This window comes from Hyla sarda, chromosome 4, assembly GCF_029499605.1.
Source record: "Hyla sarda isolate aHylSar1 chromosome 4, aHylSar1.hap1, whole genome shotgun sequence".
NCBI classification, from domain to species: Eukaryota; Metazoa; Chordata; class Amphibia; order Anura; family Hylidae; genus Hyla; species Hyla sarda.
The window spans coordinates 37,328,117-37,352,545 of NC_079192.1; the positions used below are offsets into that span (position 1 = coordinate 37,328,117).

General features: G+C 40.0%; 1 protein-coding gene across 5 annotated transcripts in view; it reads right to left on the bottom strand.

Annotated features, from left to right (window-relative positions):
• Window positions 1–24,429, bottom strand: part of PDE4A (phosphodiesterase 4A) — a 1,221,221-nt gene that overhangs the window by 146,304 nt on the left and 1,050,488 nt on the right. The window contains exon 1 of one of the 5 annotated variants that reach the window (XM_056570569.1): window positions 2,776–2,846. The exons of the other annotated variants lie outside the window; for them this stretch is intronic. Coding sequence (XP_056426544.1) covers window positions 2,776–2,831 — 56 coding nt within the window. The 5' untranslated portion in view covers window positions 2,832–2,846. Of the gene's footprint in view, window positions 1–2,775; window positions 2,847–24,429 lie in introns of those variants that run through there. 5 annotated transcript variants of the gene reach the window in all.

Below are 24,429 nucleotides of genomic sequence, written 5' to 3' on the forward strand. Positions count from 1 at the left end.
AGATATAGGGAGGTTATATGGAGTAATAGGAGGAGATATAGGGGGGGGTTATATGGAGTAATAGGAGGAGATATAGGGAGGTTATATGGAGTAATAGGAGGAGATATAGGAGAGGTTATATGGAGTAATAGGAGGAGATATAGGAGGTTATATGGAGTAATAGGAGGAGATATAGGGGAGGTTATATGGAGTAATAGGAGGAGATATAGGAGAGGTTATATGGAGTAATAGGAGGAGATATAGGGGGGGGGGTTATATGGAGTAATAGGAGGAGATATATGAGGTTATATGGAGTAATAGGAGGAGATATAGGGAGGTTATATGGAGTAATAGGAGGAGATATAGGGAGGTTATATGGAGTAATAGGAGGAGAGATAGGGAGGTTATATGGAGTAATAGGAGAAGATATAGGAGAGGTTATATGGAGTAATAGGAGGAGATATAGGAGAGGTTATATGGAGTAATAGGAGGAGATATAGGGGGGGGGTTATATGGAGTAATAGGAGGAGATATAGGGAGGTTATATAGAGTGATAGGAGGAGATATAGGGAGGTTATATGGAGTAATAGGAGGAGATATAGGGAGGTTATATGGAGTAATAGGAGGAGATATAGGGAGGTTATATGGAGTAATAGGAGGAGATATAGGAAGGTTATATGAAGTAATAGGAGGAGATATAGGGAGGTTATATGGAGTAATAGGAGGAGATATAGAAGAGGTTATATGGAGTAATAGGAGAAGATATAGGGAGGTTATATGGAGTAATAGGAGGAGATATAGGGGGGGGTTATATGGAGTAATAGGAGGAGATATAGGGAGGTTATATGGAGTAATAGGAGGAGATATAGGAGAGGTTATATGGAGTAATAGGAGGAGATATAGGAGGTTATATGGAGTAATAGGAGGAGATATAGGGGAGGTTATATGGAGTAATAGGAGGAGATATAGGGAGGTTATATGGAGTAATAGGAGGAGATATAGGGAGGTTATATGGAGTAATAGGAGGAGATATAGGGGAGGTTATATGGAGTAATAGGAGGAGATATAGGGAGGTTATATGGAGTAATAGGAGGAGATATAGGGAGGTTATATGGAGTAATAGGAGGAGATATAGGAGAGGTTATATGGAGTAATAGGAGGAGATATAGGGAGGTTATATGGAGTAATAGGAGGAGATATAGGGGAGGTTATATGGAGTAATAGGAGGAGATAGAGGGAGGTTATATAGAGTAATAGGAGGAGATATAGGAGAGGTTATATGGAGTAATAGGAGGAGATATAGGGAGGTTATATGGAGTAATAGGAGGAGATATAGGAGAGGTTATATGGAGTAATAGGAGGAGATATAGGGGAGGTTATATGGAGTAATAGGAGGAGATATAATGAGGTTATATGGAGTAATAGGAGGAGATATAGGAGAGGTTATATGGAATAATAGGAGAAGATATAGGGAGGTTATATGGGGTAATAGGAGGAGATATAGGGAGGTTATATGGGGTAATAGGAGGAGATATAGGGAGGTTATATGGAGTAATAGGAGGAGATATAGGGAGGTTATATGGAGTAATAGGAGGAGATATAGGAGAGGTTATATGGAGTAATAGGAGGAGATATAGGGAAGGTTATATGGAATAATAGGAGAAGATATAGGGAGGTTATATGGGGTAATAGGAGGAGATATAGGGAGGTTATATGGGGTAATAGGAGGAGATATAGGGAGGTTATATGGAGTAATAGGAGGAGATATAGGGAGGTTATATGGAGTAATAGGAGGAGATATAGGAGAGGTTATATGGAGTAATAGGAGGAGATATAGGGAAGGTTATATGGAGTAATAGGAGGAGATATAATGAGGTTATATGGGGTAATAGGAGGAGATATAGGGAGGTTATATGGGGTAATAGGAGGAGATATAGGGAGGTTATATGGGGTAATAGGAGGAGATATAGGGAGGTTATATGGAGTAATAGGAGGAGATATAGGGAGGTTATATGGAGTAATAGGAGGCGATATAGGGAGGTTATATGGAGTAATAGGAGGAGATATAGGGAGGTTATATGGAGTAATAGGAGGAGATATAGGGAGGTTATATGGGGTAATAGGAGGAGATATAGGGAGGTTATATGGAGTAATAGGAGAAGATAGAGGAGAGGTTATATGGAGTAATAGGAGGAGATATAGGGAGGTTATATGGAGTAATAGGAGGAGATATAGGAGCGGTTATATGGAGTAATAGGAGGAGATATAGGGAGGTTATATGGAGTAATAGGAGGAGATATAGGAGAGGTTATATGGAGTAATAGGAGGAGATATAGGGAGGTTATATGGAGTAATAGGAGGATATATAGGAGAGGTTATATGGAGTAATAGGAGGAGATATAGGAGCGGTTATATGGAGTAATAGGAGGAGATATAGGGAGGTTATATGGAGTAATAGGAGGAGATATAGGGGAAGTTATATGGAGTAATAGGAGGAGATATATGGAGGTTATATGGAGTAATAGGAGGAGATATAGGAGAGGTTATATGGAGTAATAGGAGGAGATATAGGGAGGTTATATGGAGTAATAGGAGGAGATATAGGGAGGTTATATGGAGTAATAGGAGGAGATATAGGGAGGTTATATGGAGTAATAGGAGGAGATATAGGGAGGTTATATGGACTAATAGGAGGAGATATAGGGAGGTTATATGGAGTTATATGGAATAATTTCATATCAAATAATAGAAGACATTTTAGAACACATAGGGAGTGAAGAATATGATCATTCTCACCAAAACTGAAGGCTCCGGTGTTTGCGAAATTCCCGAATACTCCTATTTATTTGCATTTTCTTCAGGTAGGTTGGGGAAGAACATGGGAAAAAGACAGGAGACTGTGGAGATTTCTCCTGGAACTTGCGTCGCAGGGTAGGTGGCAGGGGCTCAGCACTTGCAGGAAGAAAAGCATCATCCTCTTGAGCGTTCATTGTAGTCGTTTTCTCAAGGATAGTGGGTAAGACACCTTTCTTACCAGAGACACCCTGCAGTGCCGACTCCCCCATAACAATGCTGGGGCGTTAAGGTTATAGCTCTATGTACAGACATATACACCTAGCCGATCTGTTGACAGATGGTGGTTTCCTCCCGTTCCTCTGCAGGTTAAATCCAAGGAATTTAAGGGATCATAGAATCTATTGCTGCTTTTTCAAGGCGAACATAAAATAAATAGCTGAGGAACATAGCAATGAAGTGAGCGTGATCAGAAGTGAGAGACGTGTTATTCACACCACTCAGGAGAGAAAAACATTTTTCTTTTTCGCTCCTTCACTTCCCCCCCCCCCCCCATTCCAATCTTCTTCTCCTCCAGCTATCTGCAGAAGGTAGTGGGTTAGGTCAGGAAGAACGTTCCCCACGTTGCCCCTGCAAGACTCAACAGGTGAGCTCCGACTCCAGATCCTCGCTGGATACAAGGAGTGCCAGGAACTGGGAGCAAAGTTTGAGCTCTGTTTGTGGAGTCCTCTGGATGCTGGCAGTGTTTATAGTCCTATGAGGGTGCAGGATATGATAGGGTTCTTATAAGTCCTGCTCTGCCTGACCAAGCTTCTTCAGTCTGTGAGAAAGCAGAAGAAGAGGAGAGACAGATAAGGAGAGAGGGAGGGGGAAGGAGTCAGAGAAAGTGAGAAAGAGGAAGAGAAAGGAGGAGAGTATGAGACATGAGGAGGGGAGTAGTATTATAAGAAGAGTACTAGTTATAAGGATAAGAGTGTTTGACACGAGGAGGAGAGTATTACTTATAAGAAGAAGAGTACTAGTTATAAGAAGAGTATAAGACATGAGGAGGAGAGCATGAGACATGAGGAGGGGAGTAGTATTATAAGAAGAGTACTAGTTATAAGAAGAGTATAGGCCATAAGGAGGAGAGTATGAGACATGAGGAGGGGAATAGTATTATAAGAAGAGTACTACTTATAAGGAGAAGAGTGTTTGACACAAGGAGGAGAGTAGTATTAATAAGAAGAGTACTAGTTATAAGGATAAGAGTATAAGACATGAGAAGGAGAGTATTACTTATAAGAAGAGTACTAGGTATAAGGATAAGAGTATAAGACATGAGGAGGAGAGGATTACTTATAAGAAGAAGAGTACTAGTTATAAGAAGAGTATAGGCCATAAGGAGGAGAGTATGAGACATGAGGAGGGGAGTAGTATTATAAGAGTACTACTTATAAGGATAAGAGTGTTTGACATGAGGAGGAGAGTAGTATTTATAAGAAGAGTACTAGTTATAAGGATAAGAGTATAAGACATGAGGAGGAGAGGATTACTTATAAGAAGAAGAGTACTAGTTAAAAAGAGGAGAATATTATACAGAAAGAGGAGAGTGGTATTGATAAGGAGAAGAGTACTAGGAGGAAAGTATTAGACATGAAGAGGAAAGTACTAGTACCAGCAGAAGAGTACTACTTATAAGGAAAAGAGTATTAGACATGAGGAGGAAGGTAGTATTTATAAAGAGGAGTGTTCTAGTTATAGCGAGGATAGTATCAGACATGAATAGACTAGTAGTATTTATTAGGAGGAGGGTACTAGTTATAAAGAGAAGAGTATTATCCATGAGGAGGAGACACTATCCCAGCAAAAACCATAACATTTATAAGATCTATTCCAAAATAATTATAACAAGTGTCCTTAAACGCAAAATGCGTAATCCAAATGATCCACAAAGAACAGAGCTAAAAAGTCTCAGTCGTGCATTAGTGTGGCCCCCATTATATTGGGGCTCATCGGGACTAAAATCAACAGGAACAATTATATCTCTTATAGCAAAGTGACATACATACACAGATGTACAAAAGCAGATATTAAGATAAAGGGTGGATGCCCAGGTCCTACAAGGACCACTCATTCAGGTTCCATTCACACTGTCTGCTGGATGACTGCTGTGGTCACTAGCAACTCCATGGTGGTTGAGTGGAGGAGAGTAAGACACCACATCGTAGATAAATTAATTAACCTTTCAGGACTAGTTAAAACTACACGGTTTATTAGTTACTAATATAAAAAGGTACCAAAAAGGTGTTTGTTTATTATGGTATACCACAAACACACACTCAATAACCAAAATAAATGTGATGTGAACAGATGTGTATAAAGAGCCAGAGTGGGGGGGTGGTACTTGGATGTAAGGTTTCGATTACTACTGATTTGTTACCCTGGTTATTTTTACTCTAACCATTGAGCCTTGTCCCTGATGAACCTGTTTATCAATCAGAGGGGAAACCCGTTGGAGTTTATAGGGATACCAAGTTTTGCACTCGATATCTATTAGGGTTGCAGTTGCTCTATATTTTTAACAATATAATTTACTATTTTTTGTTTGTTCACCATCACGTTTGATATTTGACAGTGTGTGTATACGTAGACCTTTTTAGAGCTGTGCTACTATATCCCATCTCCTATATCTACTCATTATATTTCATACATATTTATCCTGATCACGGTCACATTATCTGTTTCAGTTTATTATTTTCTCCCTTGCACCTTAGCATCAGGGAGGGAACGGCACCGTGGTTGAGGCCATCCTGTTAAGAAGATGGGTCCCTCAAAAGGCAGGGTCAGTGAGGGGGGCTCATAAGTCTAGGGTGGGCACCATCTCCTTATTTCCCCCTGAATTTTCTCCCCTGCATTGCATTGACTCCTGCAGTAATCGAAACCTTACATTCAAGTAGCACCCCCCACTCTATCTCTTTATACACATCTGTTCACATCACATTTATATTGGTTATTGAGTGTTTGTTTGTGGTATACATAGGAAATCATCCCTTTTGTTGGTACTAATAAAATTTGTAGTTTTAACTAGTCCTAAAAGGTTAATTAATTTATCTGTGATGTAATTTTATGAGGTCTCCTCTAATTGGCCCTCTACCTTGGGAGTACATATCTTTAGTGTTAGGCAACTAGTTTTGCTTCTCTCAGGACAGGAAGAAAAGAGTAATATTCATAAAGAGAAGAGTACTAGTTATACAGTATTAGACATATAATACATATAATACATAAGATATAATAATGTGAGAATTAGATAAAGGGAGACAGTATAGATATGAGAAGGAGAGTATTAGATTTAAGGAGAGGCAAAATAAGAGATATAAAAAGAGTATTAGGTACAAGGATGACAGTATTAAATATAAGGAGTATAAGTTACAGGGCGCTAGGAGGAGAGGGTTTGCCATAAGTAGGAGGGTATTAGGTATAAGGAGGAGGGTAATAGGTATAAGGAGGAGTGTATTAGGTATAAGGAGGAGTGTATTAGGTATAAGGAGGAGTGTAATAGCTATAAGGAGGAGGGTAATAGCTATAAGGAGGAGTGTATTAGGTATAAGGAGGAGTGTATTAGGTATAAGGAGGAGGGTAATAGCTATAAGGAGGAGTGTATTAGGTATAAGGAGGAGTGTATTAGGTATAAGGAGGAGTGTATTAGGTATAAGGAGGAGGGTAATAGCTATAAGGAGGAGTGTATTAGGTATAAGGAGGAGGGCAATAGGTATAAGGAGGAGTGTATTAGGTATAAGGAGGAGGGTAATAGCTATAAGGAGGAGTGTATTAGGTATAAGGAGGAGTGTATTAGGTATAAGGAGGAGGGTATTAGGTATAAGGAGGAGTGTATTAGGTATAAGGAGGAGTGTATTAGGTATAAGGAGGAGTGTATTAGGTATAAGGAGGAGTGTATTAGGTATAAGGAGGAGGGTAATAGCTATAAGGAGGAGTGTATTAGGTATAAGGAGGAGTGTATTAGGTATAAGGAGGAGGGTATTAGGTATAAGGAGGAGTGTATTAGGTATAAGGAGGAGTGTATTAGGTATAAGGAGGAGTGTATTAGGTATAAAGAGGAGGGTAATAGGTATAAGGAGGAGTGTATTAGGTATAAGGAGGAGGGTAATAGCTATAAGGAGGAGTGTATTAGGTATAAGGAGGAGTGTATTAGGTATAAGGAGGAGGGTAATAGCTATAAGGAGGAGTGTATTAGGTATAAGGAGGAGTGTATTAGGTATAAGGAGGAGTGTATTAGGTATAAGGAGGAGTGTATTAGGTATAAGGAGGAGGGTAATAGCTATAAGGAGGAGTGTATTAGGTATAAGGAGGAGCGTAATAGCTATAAGGAGGAGGGTAATAGCTATAAGGAGGAGTGTATTAGGTATAAGGAGGAGTGTAATAGCTATAAGGAGGAGTGTATTAGGTATAAGGAGGAGGGTAATAGCTATAAGGAGGAGTGTATTAGGTATAAGAAGGAGGGTAATAGCTATAAGGCCCTCTCCTGAACTCACTGTGAGGTTGGAAACGCTCTTCCTACCATATTAGCCTACAGCTTCTTGCTGCAGGTGTCATCTTCACCCAAGTGTACCACAATACATTGGTTCCACAAACTTCTATAACGTAAAATAAAAGATACCACTCCAAAGTACAACTGGTCCCACAAAAAACAATCCCCCATATGGCTCTGTCAACAGAATAAATAAAGTTTTGGCTCTTACTAGGAGCAAAAAAATGAAAATTATCATAATAGTACCACAAGGATGTTAGTAAGCACATCATGACTTACTTTTATGCCATGGTGATTGCATGGTCATTGCCTCCGTGCCCATTCGATCAATGATGGTAAGAGCGTTTATGTAGTGATTGGCAAAGTGCACTGTCAGTTCCCTCGGCTGTAGACACTTTGCTCTGCAGCTCCGGGAAAAGTAGAGTCAACAGCCGTGGACAGAGAGCCCTGATACTGGAGGCTTCGAGAGAGCTGAGGAATGTTATTAGGCCGCCTGGGGACCATAAGGAAATAATACATTCACCAGACAACCATTTTAAGGGTCTATTAACACATACAGTATCCTGCACATATTTGAAGCACAAGATTTGAAGCTGTGTTTAGTCATTTAGTATACATTGAACTCTGCAGCTTCAATTCCTGCACATCAAATATGCGCAGAATACTGTACGAGCGAATACACCCTTGAGAAAGTCTGCAGCTTATCAATGTAATCAATGCTAATCAATGATTTGTGTCATCATAAAAGATGGTAGATGGCAGTGGATGAGCACCAGCACAGCTCAGTATATCAGCATACAGCAAGGGGTGACCACTATGTTGAGATAAAGTCCAACAGGAAAGTGTGACATCTCAGAGTGTTTATACAGACATTCTCAGGAAAGTGTATGAATGACCAATGCTGGCGAGACATTGGAGGACGGAAGAGCTGCAGCTATCAGACTTCCTCTGCAATGTGTGTGTCATCACATTCTATACAACCCTCAGTTATCATGAGCACTATGCTGCCTGGTACTGTCCTCATGGCGAATATGACAGTGGTCTGACTAGTCTGACAGGTGGATCATAGCGGGGCAGAAGAATTAGCATCAGCCCTATACATCATAAGCTAAATATACACCGCAAAGAGGGAACGCTCCATGTTTGACCTGTAGCTGCTCAAGCACTTGCACAAAGTAACCTTGTGTCTGTATCACCCTGTGGTGGGAGGAATAGACTGTGATGAAAGGAGCAGACTACATGTCCCATGGCTCCTCCCTCCTGTCACCCTGTGGTGGGAGGAGCAGATTCCATGCCACAAAGCTCCACCCTCCTGTGTAACGCTGTGGTGGGAGGAGCATACTGTCACATAGCTCCTCCCTCCTGTGTCACCCTGTGGTGGAAGGAGCAGACTATATGTCACATAGCTCCTCCCTCCTGAATGTATCACCCTGTGATGGGAGGAGCAGACACCATGCAACAAAGCTCCTCCCTCCTGTGTCACCCTGTGGTGGGAGGGGCAGACTATATGTCACATAGCTCCTCCCTCCTCAATGTATCACCCTGTGATGGGAGGAGTAGACTCCATGCCACAAAGCTCCTCCCTCCTATGCATCACTGTGGTGGGAGGAGCAGACTGTCACATAGCTCCTCCCTCCTAAATGTATCACCCTGTGATGGGAGGAGCATACTCCATGTCACATAGCTTCTCCCTCCTGTCTGTATCACTCTGTGGTGGGAGGTACAGACTCCAGGTCACATAGCTCCTCCCTCCTGTCTGTTTTACCCTGTTGTGAGAGGAGTAGCCTCCATGTGACATTGCTCCTCCCACAACAGGATGAAACAGACAAGAGGGAGGAGTTATGTCATGTGTACTCAGCTCCTCCCACCACAAAGTGATGTAGACAGGAACAAAGAGCTGACTCCATGCAACATACCTATCAGACAAAGTGTACAGTACAAGCTCCTCTTCCATGGAAGTAATAACCAGGATGCACGTTTTAATTATAAGTAACTGCAGGCCTTGGCGTCAGAACATCTTGAGAAATCGGGGAGGAATAACATGTAATAAAATTCATCTGTGGAAATGAAAAGCAGAAATAAATCTCTGGAGGCCCTCCACCCCTCCATTTTGGGCTGAGTTTTGGCATCAGCAGGGTACAGCCAAACTATGTGTCGTGTAGCAGACAATGAGCAGGATAAGCACTAACATGGAAAGTACAACAAGTTTGTAAAAACGGTTCATAAAATGGGAAAATTGCCTGGTGTAGGGTGTGACAAAATTGTTTAAGACCAGGAGTCAGGAGTAGGGCCCGTACCCAGGTATTGTCAAACATTGGCTATCAGTGTATCATAGTGGGGTCTGAGCTGCAGCAGATTCCTGCTGATCGATGGGGGTTCTGGTGGTTGGGAGTACCCCTTTAAACATTTTGCCTCAACAGTTATTGGTGCCCATACCTTTTCAATATAGGTCACCTGTGTTGGATTACACTGATTGGGAAACTGTTTTTTCTTTCTATTCTTTATGTGACGCTATACTAGTTATATTTTGCTTATTATTCCTTTACCTGCATTTTCTGATGAATATCACTTCTTTTATTATTTTATTTTTTTTAATGGATGTGAAACCGGCTGTCACGCCCCCTCCCATAGACTTGCATTGAGGGGGCGGAGCATGATGGCATGAGGGAGCAGTGCTATGACATCACGAGCTCCCGGCTCCGGCTCCAGCGTTCGGAACAGTTTTTTCCAAATGCTGAGCAGCGGAGTACCCCTTTAAATAATGCATTTTTTATATTTGTACAGTTAGACTCTTGCTATTTGAGATATTTTTTGGGACTCAAGAGTATGTCCTTGTATCTGGTTGAATAAGCCAGTTCTTTGGTTTACAAAAATCATTCAGCAGCTCATGTTGTGCATGCTCAGTGTAACTAGTCACACCAGGAGAAAATTAGGGTACGTTCACACGGCAGGATTACAAGCGCGTTTGAGCCATGGCAGGTTTTTACGTGGTGGAAACTACACTGCAGACCCTATTGAGGTCAATGTAATCTGCAGCAGAATACCCGATGCGGCTCAAACCTACAACGGGAAACTCGCTTAGAATCCACCCGCGTGAATCCCCTGCACAATCTCACAGATGGTATACAAAATTGCTAATCAAGGGTCTATTATGGCAACGACAGTGGTGAACTGTCTAACTGTCCCTATTATGACAAATATACCAGACTCTATGTCAAGACGACATGATCACCCTGAAAAGGGCAGCCTGGTGCAGGAATCTGAACCTCCCTGTAATGCCCTAACCTCTCTGTGGGTATACAACTAGTTGTATATTACTCTTAGAGGACCCTAATCTAGAGAGAGGTTACCATTAAGAGATACCCAAACTGGAATAAATGGTGCACATCTATGGTTACAGACCTTTTATACCTCTTTTTATACCTAGGCCTTTAACCATGTCAAGGGGGCATCCTCTATGTCTAGAAGAAAGAAGGTTTCACCATCATCACAGACAGAGATTCTTTACTGTAAGAGCATTGAGACTATGGAACTCTCTCCACATGATGTTATGATGTCTGACTCAAACAAATTCAAGGGGAGCCTGGATGTTTTTCTGGAAAAATATAATATTACAGGTTATGGATAGATTTATGGGGATAGAACGTTGATCCTGGGATTTATTCTGATCACCATATTGGGATCAGGAAGGAATTTTTCCTCTGTCATGGGGCAACTGGCATCAGCCTCATGGGGGGGGGGGGGGGGGGTTGCCTTCCTCTGGATCAACACAGTAGAGTTTTAGGTAGTCTTTTTTCAACCTTACAAACTATGTTTACTCCTGATGAATCAGAGTGACCTATTCTGGTACAAATATATCATGCATCAAGACTATTGTATCTTATTGTACCCTGAGGAGGCCACTGTCTGAGCCAAAATGCAACAGGATGTTGAGTATTTATTGTACCCTGAGGAGGCCACACTCTGGGCCAAAATGTGTCAGGACAATGAGTATTACTTTATATTTTGCATTATATGCAATTTGCTAATTTTTCATATATTTGAGTTTTGGGAGGCTGGAATTGGGTTACTTTTGAGTTAGTGCCATTCTCTACTACCCTGTGTGCCTGCACTAGTATGTTCCGATAGATGGGGACTTCTCTCTAGATTAATCTATTTATAAGGGACCCTTTATCAGCGATTCTATTTAACAACCCTCAGACTTTGAGAGCAACTCCCTTCATTATTATCCGGAGTTGACTAGTTCTACTCCGCATGCACAACAAGGGTTGCAGAGTGATTTTTGTTGCAGGTATTATTGTGTTATGATGACTTAAGATAGGAGCTATCAAGGTTCCCCTGATGTTTGCTTTTCAAAAAATTTTTATTGAACTTTCATCAAACAAAAAAAGTGGGCAAGTGAAAAACAAACAAATACAATTGAAATGTGAGAAGAGCACACAATCCTGAATGGTTAAACACAAGGAGAGAAAAATGTCCAGGTTCAGCCACCTCGGAAAGATCTTCTGAGCAGTTCAGGGTTGTAGAAAACAATCTAACTTTAAAAAGAGTATAAAGGAGTACCAGGAAGGAAAGCAAAAAGCAAGATGGGAGCCAAACAAGACATGCAAGTATGAATAGAGAAGAACTCAAGAGAAGTCGCCCAAGTACGTCATACACGGCTGCCTAGTAGCGTCAAAGGTTTTTAGGGAATCGATAAGAATAATGGTTAGATCTTCATTAGCCATTATGCAATTTCATTTGGATCTGACCAAATGGAGGGGAATCGATTGAGTTTTCCAACTTGTAGCAATAGCATCTCGGCAGCCAAGAAGATGTAGGTAGATAAGTATCAGACTCCCCCTAGAGGCCTCGGGTATGGGAATATTCAATAAGGCCCGTTCAGACTGTTTCCATAACAGAATAAATGAAGTGGTATATGCAGATCCAAAAGTGTTGAACTTGAGGATAGCCCCACCATATGTGAAGCATAGTGTCTCTAGTTTGACATCTACAGAAACAAAGGGAAGAGGCTTAGGGGAACAACTTAGCTAACCTCGCAAGGAATAAGTACCATCTAAGTACAACCTTCCAGACAACGTCTTGCAAGTTTACATTAATGGAAAGTTTAGAAGTGGTAACACCATTTGGGCCAGCATGTACAAAGGCTTGTCAGAGAACTTAAGAATCGCTCTAAGTGGTGGAGATAAAGGAAGAGATTTATCAAAACCTGTGCAGAGAAAAAGCTGACCAGTTGCCCATAGCAACCAATCACATTTCTTTTTTCATTTTTGAAAAGGCCTCTGCAAAATGAAAGAAGCGATCTGATTGGTTGCTAGGGGCAACTCAGCAACCTTTCCTCTGCACAGGTTTTGATAAATCTCCGCCAAAGTCTTTAGTCTCTAAGGAACTTATGCATGAGGACTTGTATCATGTGCGACAATTAACCTCCACATCAGGTTTCTTAATGCCAACTAATAAATGGGATATTTGTTGAAAGGGGAACATCTCTGAGTCTGGAAGGACATTGAAGGAACAGAGATGCACAATCGATTCCTCTCGATGTTTCAGTTGTAATAATGAAAGTTACAGCTAGGTTTGTCTATTTTTCTGTATTGAAGGGAAAAAGTGCCATTTTTGTTCATAGACCATGTCTAAGATTGCAACTCAACCCCATAGACATGTATACTGACTGTCTAGTTGTTTGTTTAGGATATTTAGTTCCTTTTTAGGATATCCATGGAGTCCCACCTTTTGTTAATTTCAGAGAAACTTTGACATCTCATTAATCCTCACTGAAATGACAAGGTGACGGTATATTGACGACATGTATTGCTGAATTCTCAGTGGTAACAGGGACGGAAGATATTTTGGAGCTGGTGTAAGGAGACGAATAAGAATGTTCCCAGGAGAAAACTGTTACATTACTAGAAAGGTTCAGTTTAGGCACATTTCAGCCATTACATTTTCCATTTTGTAAACCATCAAAGTTTAATTAAAAGATTTTTAGAAGTCACATTTCACAGGATTGTAAGGAGACAAACAAATGGCCTCCAAGAGCCTCCAAATAGCGGCATAATATGATACAGATGCACAAACCCCCAGAGCTTGAGGCAAGAACTTTATGGGGCTGAAAAGGATTAAAAAAGCATCATATTTGTTCTTTACAGAAACAGCACAGTTCATGCTCACTGGCTGCATCTGGTATTTAAGTAAATAAGGGATAAGCTGCAAAACCAGACACTATCTAAGAACAAAAAGAGCATCATTTCTGGTGGGGAAAAAATTGGTTCTGTTTTCCATTTCCAGCAGCAACCTTAAAGGGGTACTTCGCCACACACATCTTATCCCCTATCCAAAGGATAGGGGATAACATGTTAGATCGCAAGGGTCCCGCCGCTAGGGACCCCCGCAATCTCTGGGCTGGCAGCTGTGGCATCGGGAACACGCAAGCTTGCATTTTCCGCGTTCATAACGTATGCCACGCCCCCTCCATTCATGTCTTTGGGAGGGGGCCTGATGGCTAATACAGAGCTGTCACCCCTCCTCCCATAGACTTGAATGGAGGAGGCGTGGCAGCCTGCATCGCCAGTCATCGGGTGTGGAGCGGAGTTCGCTCTGTGACCTGAATGACAGGGTTGCCGTACCGGAGATCATGGGGGTCCCCAGCAGTGGGACCAGTGGCGTTATCAGTGGGATGTAGTGGGGGTGGACCGCAATGGGTGACACCCTCTGGTGGGGTGACACCCTGCCATGCGTCCGACCATCTGTGTCATTCGCTGTTTCTGTGAGCTAGATCTGCAATGCAGATGGAGGTCACAGAAACAAAGTGAAATAATACTGTTGTTATACCCAACCAATCGTGCCCTCACTGCCCTGCTGGACTCTAAAGGGGTTAACTTGTACCTGGAGTCAATCTGTCACTGATAAGTGACGTGACACCAAGGTGGAACAGGGTGGAATGTGTTGGACGGATGGTGGAGCTGTCCTTATGTCTATTACGGCAGCTGTCAGGACTGGTCCCAGGCATATCAGTTCAGTGAAGCGTGGGTGGGGAACAAGCAGGATGCTCAGGAACAGTAGCGGTGAGTGGTGCACCCTGCTGGGAGACCTATAGGAGGGGGGGGGTGTTGTTGTTTGAGAGACTGACATGTTGACATGAGGCAGACATGGGGCACGGTAATGGGGGGGTTGATGCAGACATGTGGCACAGTAATGTGGGAGTTGGGGTGAGGGGGTGATGAGGCTGATATGTATCCCCACATGTCTGTATCATCACCCTCCATTACTGTGCATCATGTCTTCATCACCCCGCAACCCCTCCCATTACCGTGCCTCATGTCTGCATCAACACCCCCCTTCAACCCTCCCATTACTGTTCCTTCCTCATGTCTGTATCTTCACAGTTTTTATGGGCTACAATATGTGGTAGTATTATATTCATAGGGTACAGTGTGTGGTAGCATAATATTTAGAGGATACAGTGTGTGGTAGTATTATATTCATAGGGTACAGTGTGTGGTATTATGTTCAGAGGGTACAGTGTGTGGTAGTATGTTAAAAGGGGACTGTTTATGGTAGTATTATATTCAGAGGGCATGGTGTGTGGCAGGTTTATATTCAGAGAGCGCAGTGTGAGGTAATATTATATTCAGAGGGCCCAGTGTCTGGCAGGGTTATATTAATTATTGTTTTCATATAAAGGATCAATTGCAATTGCGCTGCGGTGGTCCGATGAGTTTCACAAAGCCCTGGTATTGCTTTAGATGCCCTGATTAGTACTGGTTGCGACATTTAAAGGGTTAATGGTAGGCATCAGCGTGTTATTACATTTTCATTATCAATACTTGATTTATTGATTTAATCTTTACTACAACCACAATATATCACATATGTGAATGTATTTGCTTATTTAATTTTTTCCTGTTTTTCTTTTTCTTGAAAATTCTATAAGAAATTACTTGAAATTTGACAAATTCGGCAACAAGCAAAATCTTCTAATATTGTCTTTCTATGTGTACTCCAGTGACACCTAGTGGGCTAGATGGGGTAAATGTAAATATCTTTGACACAAGCAGATTCGTAACTGGATATAGTGAATTTGACTTGAAAAACTTTATTGTACATACCGGATATTAAGAGAAATGCCTTAAAGGGGTACTCCGGTGGAAAACTTTTTTTTTAATCAACTGGTGCCAGAGAGTCAAACAGATTTGTAAAAAAAATCTTAATCCTTCCAGTACATATTAGCTGCTGAATACTACAGAGGAATTTTTTTTTCTTTTTCGAACACAGAGCTCTCTGCTGACATCATGACCACAGTGCTCTCTGCTGACATCTCTGTCCATTTTAAGAACTGTCCAGAGTAGGAGAAAATCCCCATAACAAACATATGGTTCTCTGGACAGTTCCTAAAACGGACAGAGATGTCAGCAGAGAGCACTGTGCTCGTGATGTCAGCAGAGAGCTCTGTGTTCCAAAAATAAAAAATTTCATCTGTAGTATTCAGCAACTAATAAGTACTGGAAGGATTAAGAATTTTTAATAGAAGTAATTTAAAAATCTGTTTATCTTTCTGGCACCAGTTGACTTAAAAAAAAAAAAAAAGTTTTCCACCGGAGTACCCCTTTAATATATAACTAACCATCATGACAAAGATGTTAGTCTAAACTATTTTAATAAATGTATATTTTTTCGCCAGAGAACCGCCAGCTGTTGCAAAGCTACAAATCCCAGCATGGCCGGACAGCCTTTGGCTGTCCGGGCATGCTGGGAGTTGTAGTTTTGCAACAGCTGGAGGCACCCTGATTGATAAAGACTGATATATATATATATATGTATGTATATGACATTTGTTTATGCCAGGGTCCAATGGCAAAACTCAGAAGGGCCTCATTTTTCCCCAAGAGCTTTGCTAAATGTACTACGCCTTTTTTCAAGTTAATTTCATTATATCTCTGTATGCGGGACTCCAAATTTCTGTAGATAATTCATAAAACCGCCACTAGGGGAAGCTAACTACATATAGATCCATACAGCTAATTAAGAACTCAATTAGAGTTGTATCAATCTGTATGCAGAGCGCTTCCCCCTAGTGGTAGATGTAGAGTCTGCACTGACCGCTTTCATACTGTAGAAACAATGGACAAAACATAATAAATGTCGTTAAGAGGATTCCAGGATCATATTACACATAATTGCTCTTCATAAGACTCGGTCCCTTATTAGCTGCCTATATGTGGCTGCCTACCGGGATCCCATCAGTCTGAAGGTTCACCGCACTAGTTATATACCACCGGAGTATACGGTTATTATTATGACAGCACCATTATTGGGGGTCTGCTCACCGCTGTCATCTCCTGTCTTGTTTAATTGGAATTGATTAGCAGTGGGAGGCCTGGGAACCCTCATGGGGCGAGTGCTGGGCCCCGGACAAGCTCTGATTGCTTTGCAGGTGGGGGTGTTGGGGGGGGGGGGGGGGTAGGATGACGTAGTTTGCTGCCTAATAATTTTATTTTCTCCATGTAATGAAGGCAACGGGTGGGGAAGGTCACCTTGTAGGGCTGCAAATGCTTATGTAAGAGAAGATTCGTACTCATTCAGAAGAGAGCGGACGTGGTGAAGAGGGCAGTAGCATTATACCTCCACTGCTCAGAGATTGGAACTAACTGTTCCGAACTCTGGAGCTGGCACCGGGAGCTCGTGATGTCATAGCCATGCCCTCTCATGATGTCATGCCCCGCCCCCTCAATGCAAGTCTATGGAAGGGGGCGTGACAGCTGGTCCCATAGACTTGCATTGAGGGGCGGGGCATGATGTCATGAGAGGGTGGAGCTATGACGTCAAAAGCTCCCGACACTGGCTCCAGCGTTCAGAACAGTTTGTTCCAAATGCTGAGCAGCGGAGTACCCCTTTAAGGTGGTTGTCCAACCTCAGTCAATATGGCTAATATAGCCGTTGGTTGTCAGAGCATGCTGGGAGTTGTAGTTTTGCAACAGCTGTAGGCACACTGGTTGAGAAACACCGGGCCGCCTGTGTCTCCTGTTCAGGACTCTCACTATGATGACACTATAGAACTCAGCTCAATCATGGACCATGTATTTAGTTAGTAGGGTTTTACTGGACTCTTTTAGTATAGTAGGCCATCATTATTTGGTCAGTGGGGGTTCAACATCGCGAACCCTGGCCGATCAGATGTTTGCCAGAGACAGACATCTCTGTACATTGTGTAGTAACCATGCTGGTTTACTGCAGCTCAGCTCACTTTATGGCAGCGCCATCACACAACATACCATAAACAGCTGATCAGCCGGGTGCTGGGTGTCCGATATTGGTGACCTATCAATAAAAAAAAGTCCCAGTATACCCCTTTACAGGGAACCAAGAAGCAATCTCTACCTTTCCTGGATCTCCTTTTCTTAGTGTCAAGGAGGTGGAGCCAAACATCTCAAGTGCCAAAGACTGAAAGGCCTCCTTACTTGCCCTCCACCCCAACCCCTAGGCCCATTCTTGACGGAGTTTAGAAGCTCTACTCTAGTAATGTTACATTTCTCCTGCACAGGTAACTGCAGAAAAAAAGTGCAGCGGCCCACATTGTCCAGATGGGACCGCCCATTTGAAGAGGATCTTCAGTATGGTGGCTCTATCTGATTAAACAGAGATATTTAAAGGGAGTTATACTTCTAAATATACATAACCCTATCCTGCGGCATACAGCATAGTAGCATACAATATGACTGTTGTCTCAGGTTTTTCCAGGTTGCAGTGCGGCTCGAGACATTACATCACTAGTCAGGTGTTAAAAGGGAGCATGTGTGCGCTTTAATGAGTGGAGTGACCACTGGGTGGGAAGGAGGTCATTCTCCACAGGACTGTAAGGAGATGAAGCTTCAAGAACAGCATGTATGGATAGGTGGGGTGGTGTGGGAGGAAGATAAGTCACCTCCCACCTAGAAACAAGGGATCCTGGGGATTGTAGTTGGAAAAAGGGAACTCCAACAGGAAATAGCTCTTTCACAAAAATAAATCAGTAGCGTTATGGTGGACTCACAAAACGCCATTTAGCCCCAAGACAAGCAAAGATCCTTTCTAAGCATGTCCATTACTGTCTGGCAGGTAAGTACTAAAGTCACCTTCCTGGGTTGGATAACCCCTTTAAAGGCACACTCCCAAGAATATGTACTAGAAAGTATTGGTGCTGAGGCCAAATCTGCTTCTGTCAACACTACATATTGTCAGGTCTATTGCTTTGTCGGAAAACTAATTTTTTAAAAAGTTTTTAAAAACCTGGGAAGACGTCTCTGCATCACCAGCATGGAGCCTGGCTTCCATCACTATCACCCATCCAACAGCAACTTCCAAAAGATAATGCTTCCCAGTACACCCAGAGCAATACACAGGTCTGAGGCAGGATTAGGGGAAGATATTCCAGGAATAACAATGATTAAGTTATGTGTCTCCAGCACAGACACTGACCATATATGTCCCACACACTGCACAGTTATCTACGATCTCTCCATGATACAACGACAATACTTCCCAACTAGTCAGGAAGAATCGTAAAGGATGGAGCATAAAGGGAAACAAAGTACAATGCATAAAGAAAGATGTCAGACCCTTTCACTTCACGTTTTATGTTGTGGCCTTGTTAATAATCACACTGTATAATGATATCTATATATACTGTTAATAATCACACTGTATAATGATATCTATATATACTGTTAATAATCACACTGTATAATGATATTTATACACTGATAATAATCACACTGTATAATGATATCTATATACACTGATAATAATCACACTGTATAATGATATCTATATACACTGATAATAATCACACTGTATAATGATATCTATATACACTGATAATAATCACACTGTATAATGATATCTATATATACTGATAATAATCACACTGTATAATGATATCTATATATACTGATAATAATCACACTGTATAATGATATCTATATATACTGATAATAATCACACTGTATAATGATATCTATATATACTGATAATAATCACACTGTATAATGATATCTATATATACTGTTAATAATCACACTGTATAATGATATCTATATATACTGATAATAATCACACTGTATAATGATATCTATATACACTGATAATAATCACACTGTATAATGATATCTATATACACTGATAATAATCACACTGTATAATGATATCTATATACACTGATAATAATCACACTGTATAATGATATCTATATACACTGATAATAATCACACTGTATAATGATATCTATATATACTGATAATAATCACACTGTATAATGATATCTATATATACTGATAATAATCACACTGTATAATGATATCTATATATACTGATAATAATCACACTGTATAATGATATCTATATATACTGATAATAATCACACTGTATAATGATATCTATATATACTGATAATAATCACACTGTATAATGATATCTATATACTGATAATAATCACACTGTATAATGATATCTATATATACTGATAATAATCACACTGTATAATGATATCTATATATACTGATAATAATCACACTGTATAATGATATCTATATATACTGATAATAATCACACTGTATAATGATATCTATATATACTGATAATAATCACACTGTATAATGATATCTATATATACTGATAATAATCACACTGTATAATGATATCTATATATACTGATAATAATCACACTGTATAATGATATCTATATATACTGATAATAATCACACCGTATAGTGATATCTATATATACTGATAATCACACCGTATAATGATATCTATATACACTGATAATAATCACACTGTATAATGATATCTATATACACTGATAATAATCACACTGTATAATGATATCTATATATACTGATAATAATCACACTGTATAATGATATCTATATACACTGATAATAATCACACTGTATAATGATATCTATATACACTGATAATAATCACACTGTATAATGATATCTATATACTGATAATAATCACACTGTATAATATCTATATACTGATAATAATCACACTGTATAATGATATCTATATACTGATAATAATCACACTGTATAATGATATCTATATATACTGATAATAATCACACTGTATAATGATATCTATATATACTGATAATAATCACACTGTATAATGATATCTATATATATACTGATAATAATCACACTGTATAATGATATCTATATATACTGATAATAATCACACTGTATAATGATATCTATATATACTGATAATAATCACACTGTATAATGATATCTATGTATACTGATAATAATCACACTGTATAATGATATCTATATATACTGATAATAATCACACTGTATAATGATATCTATATACTGATAATAATCACACTGTATAATGATATCTATATATACTGATAATAATCACACTGTATAATGATATCTATATACACTGATAATAATCACACTGTATAATGATATCTATATATACTGATAATAATCACACTGTATAATGATATCTATATATACTGATAATAATCACACTGTATAATGATATCTATATACTGATAATAATCACACTGTATAATATCTATATACTGATAATAATCACACTGTATAATGATATCTATATATACTGATAATAATCACACTGTATAATGATATCTATATATACTGATAATAATCACACTGTATAATGATATCTATATATACTGATAATAATCACACTGTATAATGATATCTATATACTGATAATAATCACACTGTATAATGATATCTATATATACTGATAATAATCACACTGTATAATGATATCTATATATACTGATAATAATCACACTGTATAATGATATCTATATATACTGATAATAATCACACTGTGTAATGATATCTATATATACTGATAATAATCACACTGTATAATATCTATATACTGATAATAATCACACTGTATAATGATATCTATATATACTGATAATAATCACACTGTATAATGATATCTATATATACTGATAATAATCACACTGTGTAATGATATCTATATATACTGATAATAATCACACTGTATAATGATATCTATATATACTGATAATAATCACACTGTATAATGATATCTATATATACTGATAATAATCACACTGTGTAATGATATCTATATATACTGATAATAATCACACTGTATAATGATATCTATATACTGATAATAATCACACTGTATAATGATATCTATATATACTGATAATAATCACACTGTATAATGATATCTATATATACTGATAATAATCACACTGTATAATGATATCTATATATACTGATAATAATCACACTGTATAATGATATCTATATATACTGATAATAATCACACTGTATAATGATATCTATATATACTGATAATAATCACACTGTATAACGATATCTATATACTGATAATAATCACACTGTATAATGATATCTATATATATACTGATAATAATCACACTGTATAATGATATCTATATACACTGATAATAATCACACTGTATAATGATATATATATATACTGATAATAATCACACTGTATAATGATATCTATACACTGATAATAATCACACTGTACTGTGTTGTGGTGGCCCAGTACAGGAGGTGTTACCCTGTGCTCCTGCTGTCCTGTCAGGTAGCCTCCTTCAGTTTTCCCATTGTAAATATGTTTTACCATGTAAAGTGTTATAGAATGTAATGTTGCTTTAAGAGTTATACCATGTGATATGTCATGTGATTGTTACCCACGAGGTACCAGTGACCAGGTGATCCCAAGAGTGACATATGAGCTCCCTGCTAGTCTCCCCCATATAAGTCCTGGGTGGAGCTTCTCTCTCTTCTCTCTTCCTGCTGAGGTCCAGTGCAGTCTTGTCTAGTGTGTGTGTCCAGAGTAGTGGAGACCTCAAAGTCAAGTCCTGCAGCCAGGGCCGGATTAACGTAGGGGCGGATGGAGCTGCCGCTCCAGGCCCCTACATGAAAATAGGCCCAGTGGCCTGCACAGACGGCCCCCGCATAGGCCGCCCGGCACCCGCGATAAATATGATAACAGAAAAAGAGGGCCGGCCCTGCTTCTTACTTAGGGCCCTGTGTCACTGCAGGCCGCTGCAGCACTGTTTTCTTTTTATAAATAGTTAGCCTCCGGCCCTTTAAGGTGAGTGCAGGGGCCGTGGCCGCAATGCATCTCTGGGAAGAGAGCCGAGGGAAGCTCCTCCCCCTCCCCCCACACTCCTCTGTGTGCAGGCTGCAGCCCTATTGGAGCAGGCAGGTTCTTTGCTTCCTGTTCCATTGCTGACTACATCACCCACCCGCGCCTAAGGGGAACAGGAAGACTTCCCCTGCCCACCGCTGCGGCCCCCCATACAACAGGTAATTTTCTGGGAGGAAAAGGTTGAGGGGCAAATTGCTGTTTGGGGGGTCAGTGGGAGTTAAATGGGCAATTTCTTAATGTTTCCTGACCAGGGGGCCTCCAGCAGTTTTAAAAATACAACTCCCAGCATGCCTTTGGCTGTCCAGACATGCTGGGAGTTGTAGTTTTGCAACACTTTATCTATCTATCTCCTATCTATCTCATATCTATCTATCTCATATCTATCAATTTCTCATATCTATCTATCTCCTATCTATCTCCTATCTATCTCAGTGTTTTCTGACCATGGTGCCTCGAGCTGTTGCAAAACTATAACTCCCAGCATGCCTTTGGCTGTCCAGACATGCTGGGAGTTGTAGTTTTGCAACACTTTATCTATCTATCTCATATATATATATATATATATCTATATCTCATATCTATCTATCTATCTATCTCATATCTATCTATCTATCTATCTATCTATCTATCTCCTATCTATCTATCTCCTATCTATCTATCTATCTATCTATCTATCTCAGTGTTTGCTGACCATGGTGCCTCCAGCTGTTGCAAAACTATAACTCCCAGCATGCGTTTGGCTTTCCAGGCATGCTGAAAGTTATAGTTTAGCAACAGCTGGAGGCACCCGGGTTAGGAAACACTGATCTATCTATGTATCTAATATCTATATTATATCTGTTTCCAATATACCATTGTACCCAGTATACCAGTGTACCCAATATACCAGTGTACCCAATATACCAGTGTACCCAATATACCAGTGTACCCAATATACCAGTGTACCCAGTGATACAGTGTACCCAATATACCAGTGTACCCAATATACCAGTGTACCCAATATACCAGTGTACCCAATATACCAGTGTACCCAGTGATACAGTGTACCCAATATACCAGTGTACCCAATATACCAGTGTACCCAGTGATACAGTGTACCCAATATACCAGTGTACCCAATATACCAGTGTACCCAGTGATACAGTGTACCCAATATACCAGTGTACCCAGTGATACAGTGTACCCAATATACCAGTGTACCCAGTGATACAGTGTACCCAATATACCAGTGTACCCAATATACCAGTGTACCCAATATACCAGTGTACCCAGTGATACAGTGTACCCAATATACCAGTGTACCCAATATACCAGTGTACCCAGTGATACAGTGTACCCAATATACCAGTGTACCCAATATACCAGTGTACCCAGTGATACAGTGTACCCAATATACCAGTGTACCCAGTGATACAGTGTACGCAGTGATACAGTGTACCCAATATACCAGTGTACCCAATATACCAGTGTACTCAGTAATATAGTGTACCCAATATACCAGTATACCCAATATACCAGTGTTCCCAATATACCAGTATACCCAATATACCAGTGTACTCAGTGATATAGTGTACCCAATATACCAGTGTACCCAGTGATACAGTGTACCCAATATACCAGTGTACCCAATATACCAGTGTACCCAGTAATACAATGTACCCAATATACCAGTGTACCCAGTGATACAGTGTACTCTCCCCAGGGCACCGGCTGCTCTTCTGCCCCACATAGTGGATAGTCCTGATGGGCAGGGGCATATACTGTCACTGGGGTCCGGGTATATATACTGTCACTGGGGTCCGGGTATATATACTGTCACTGGGGTCCGGGTATATATACTGTCACTGGGGTCCGGGTATATATATATTTCTGCTTATATTTTAAGCTAATATAGACAGATTTGCCTATAATTAATAGAAGTTATC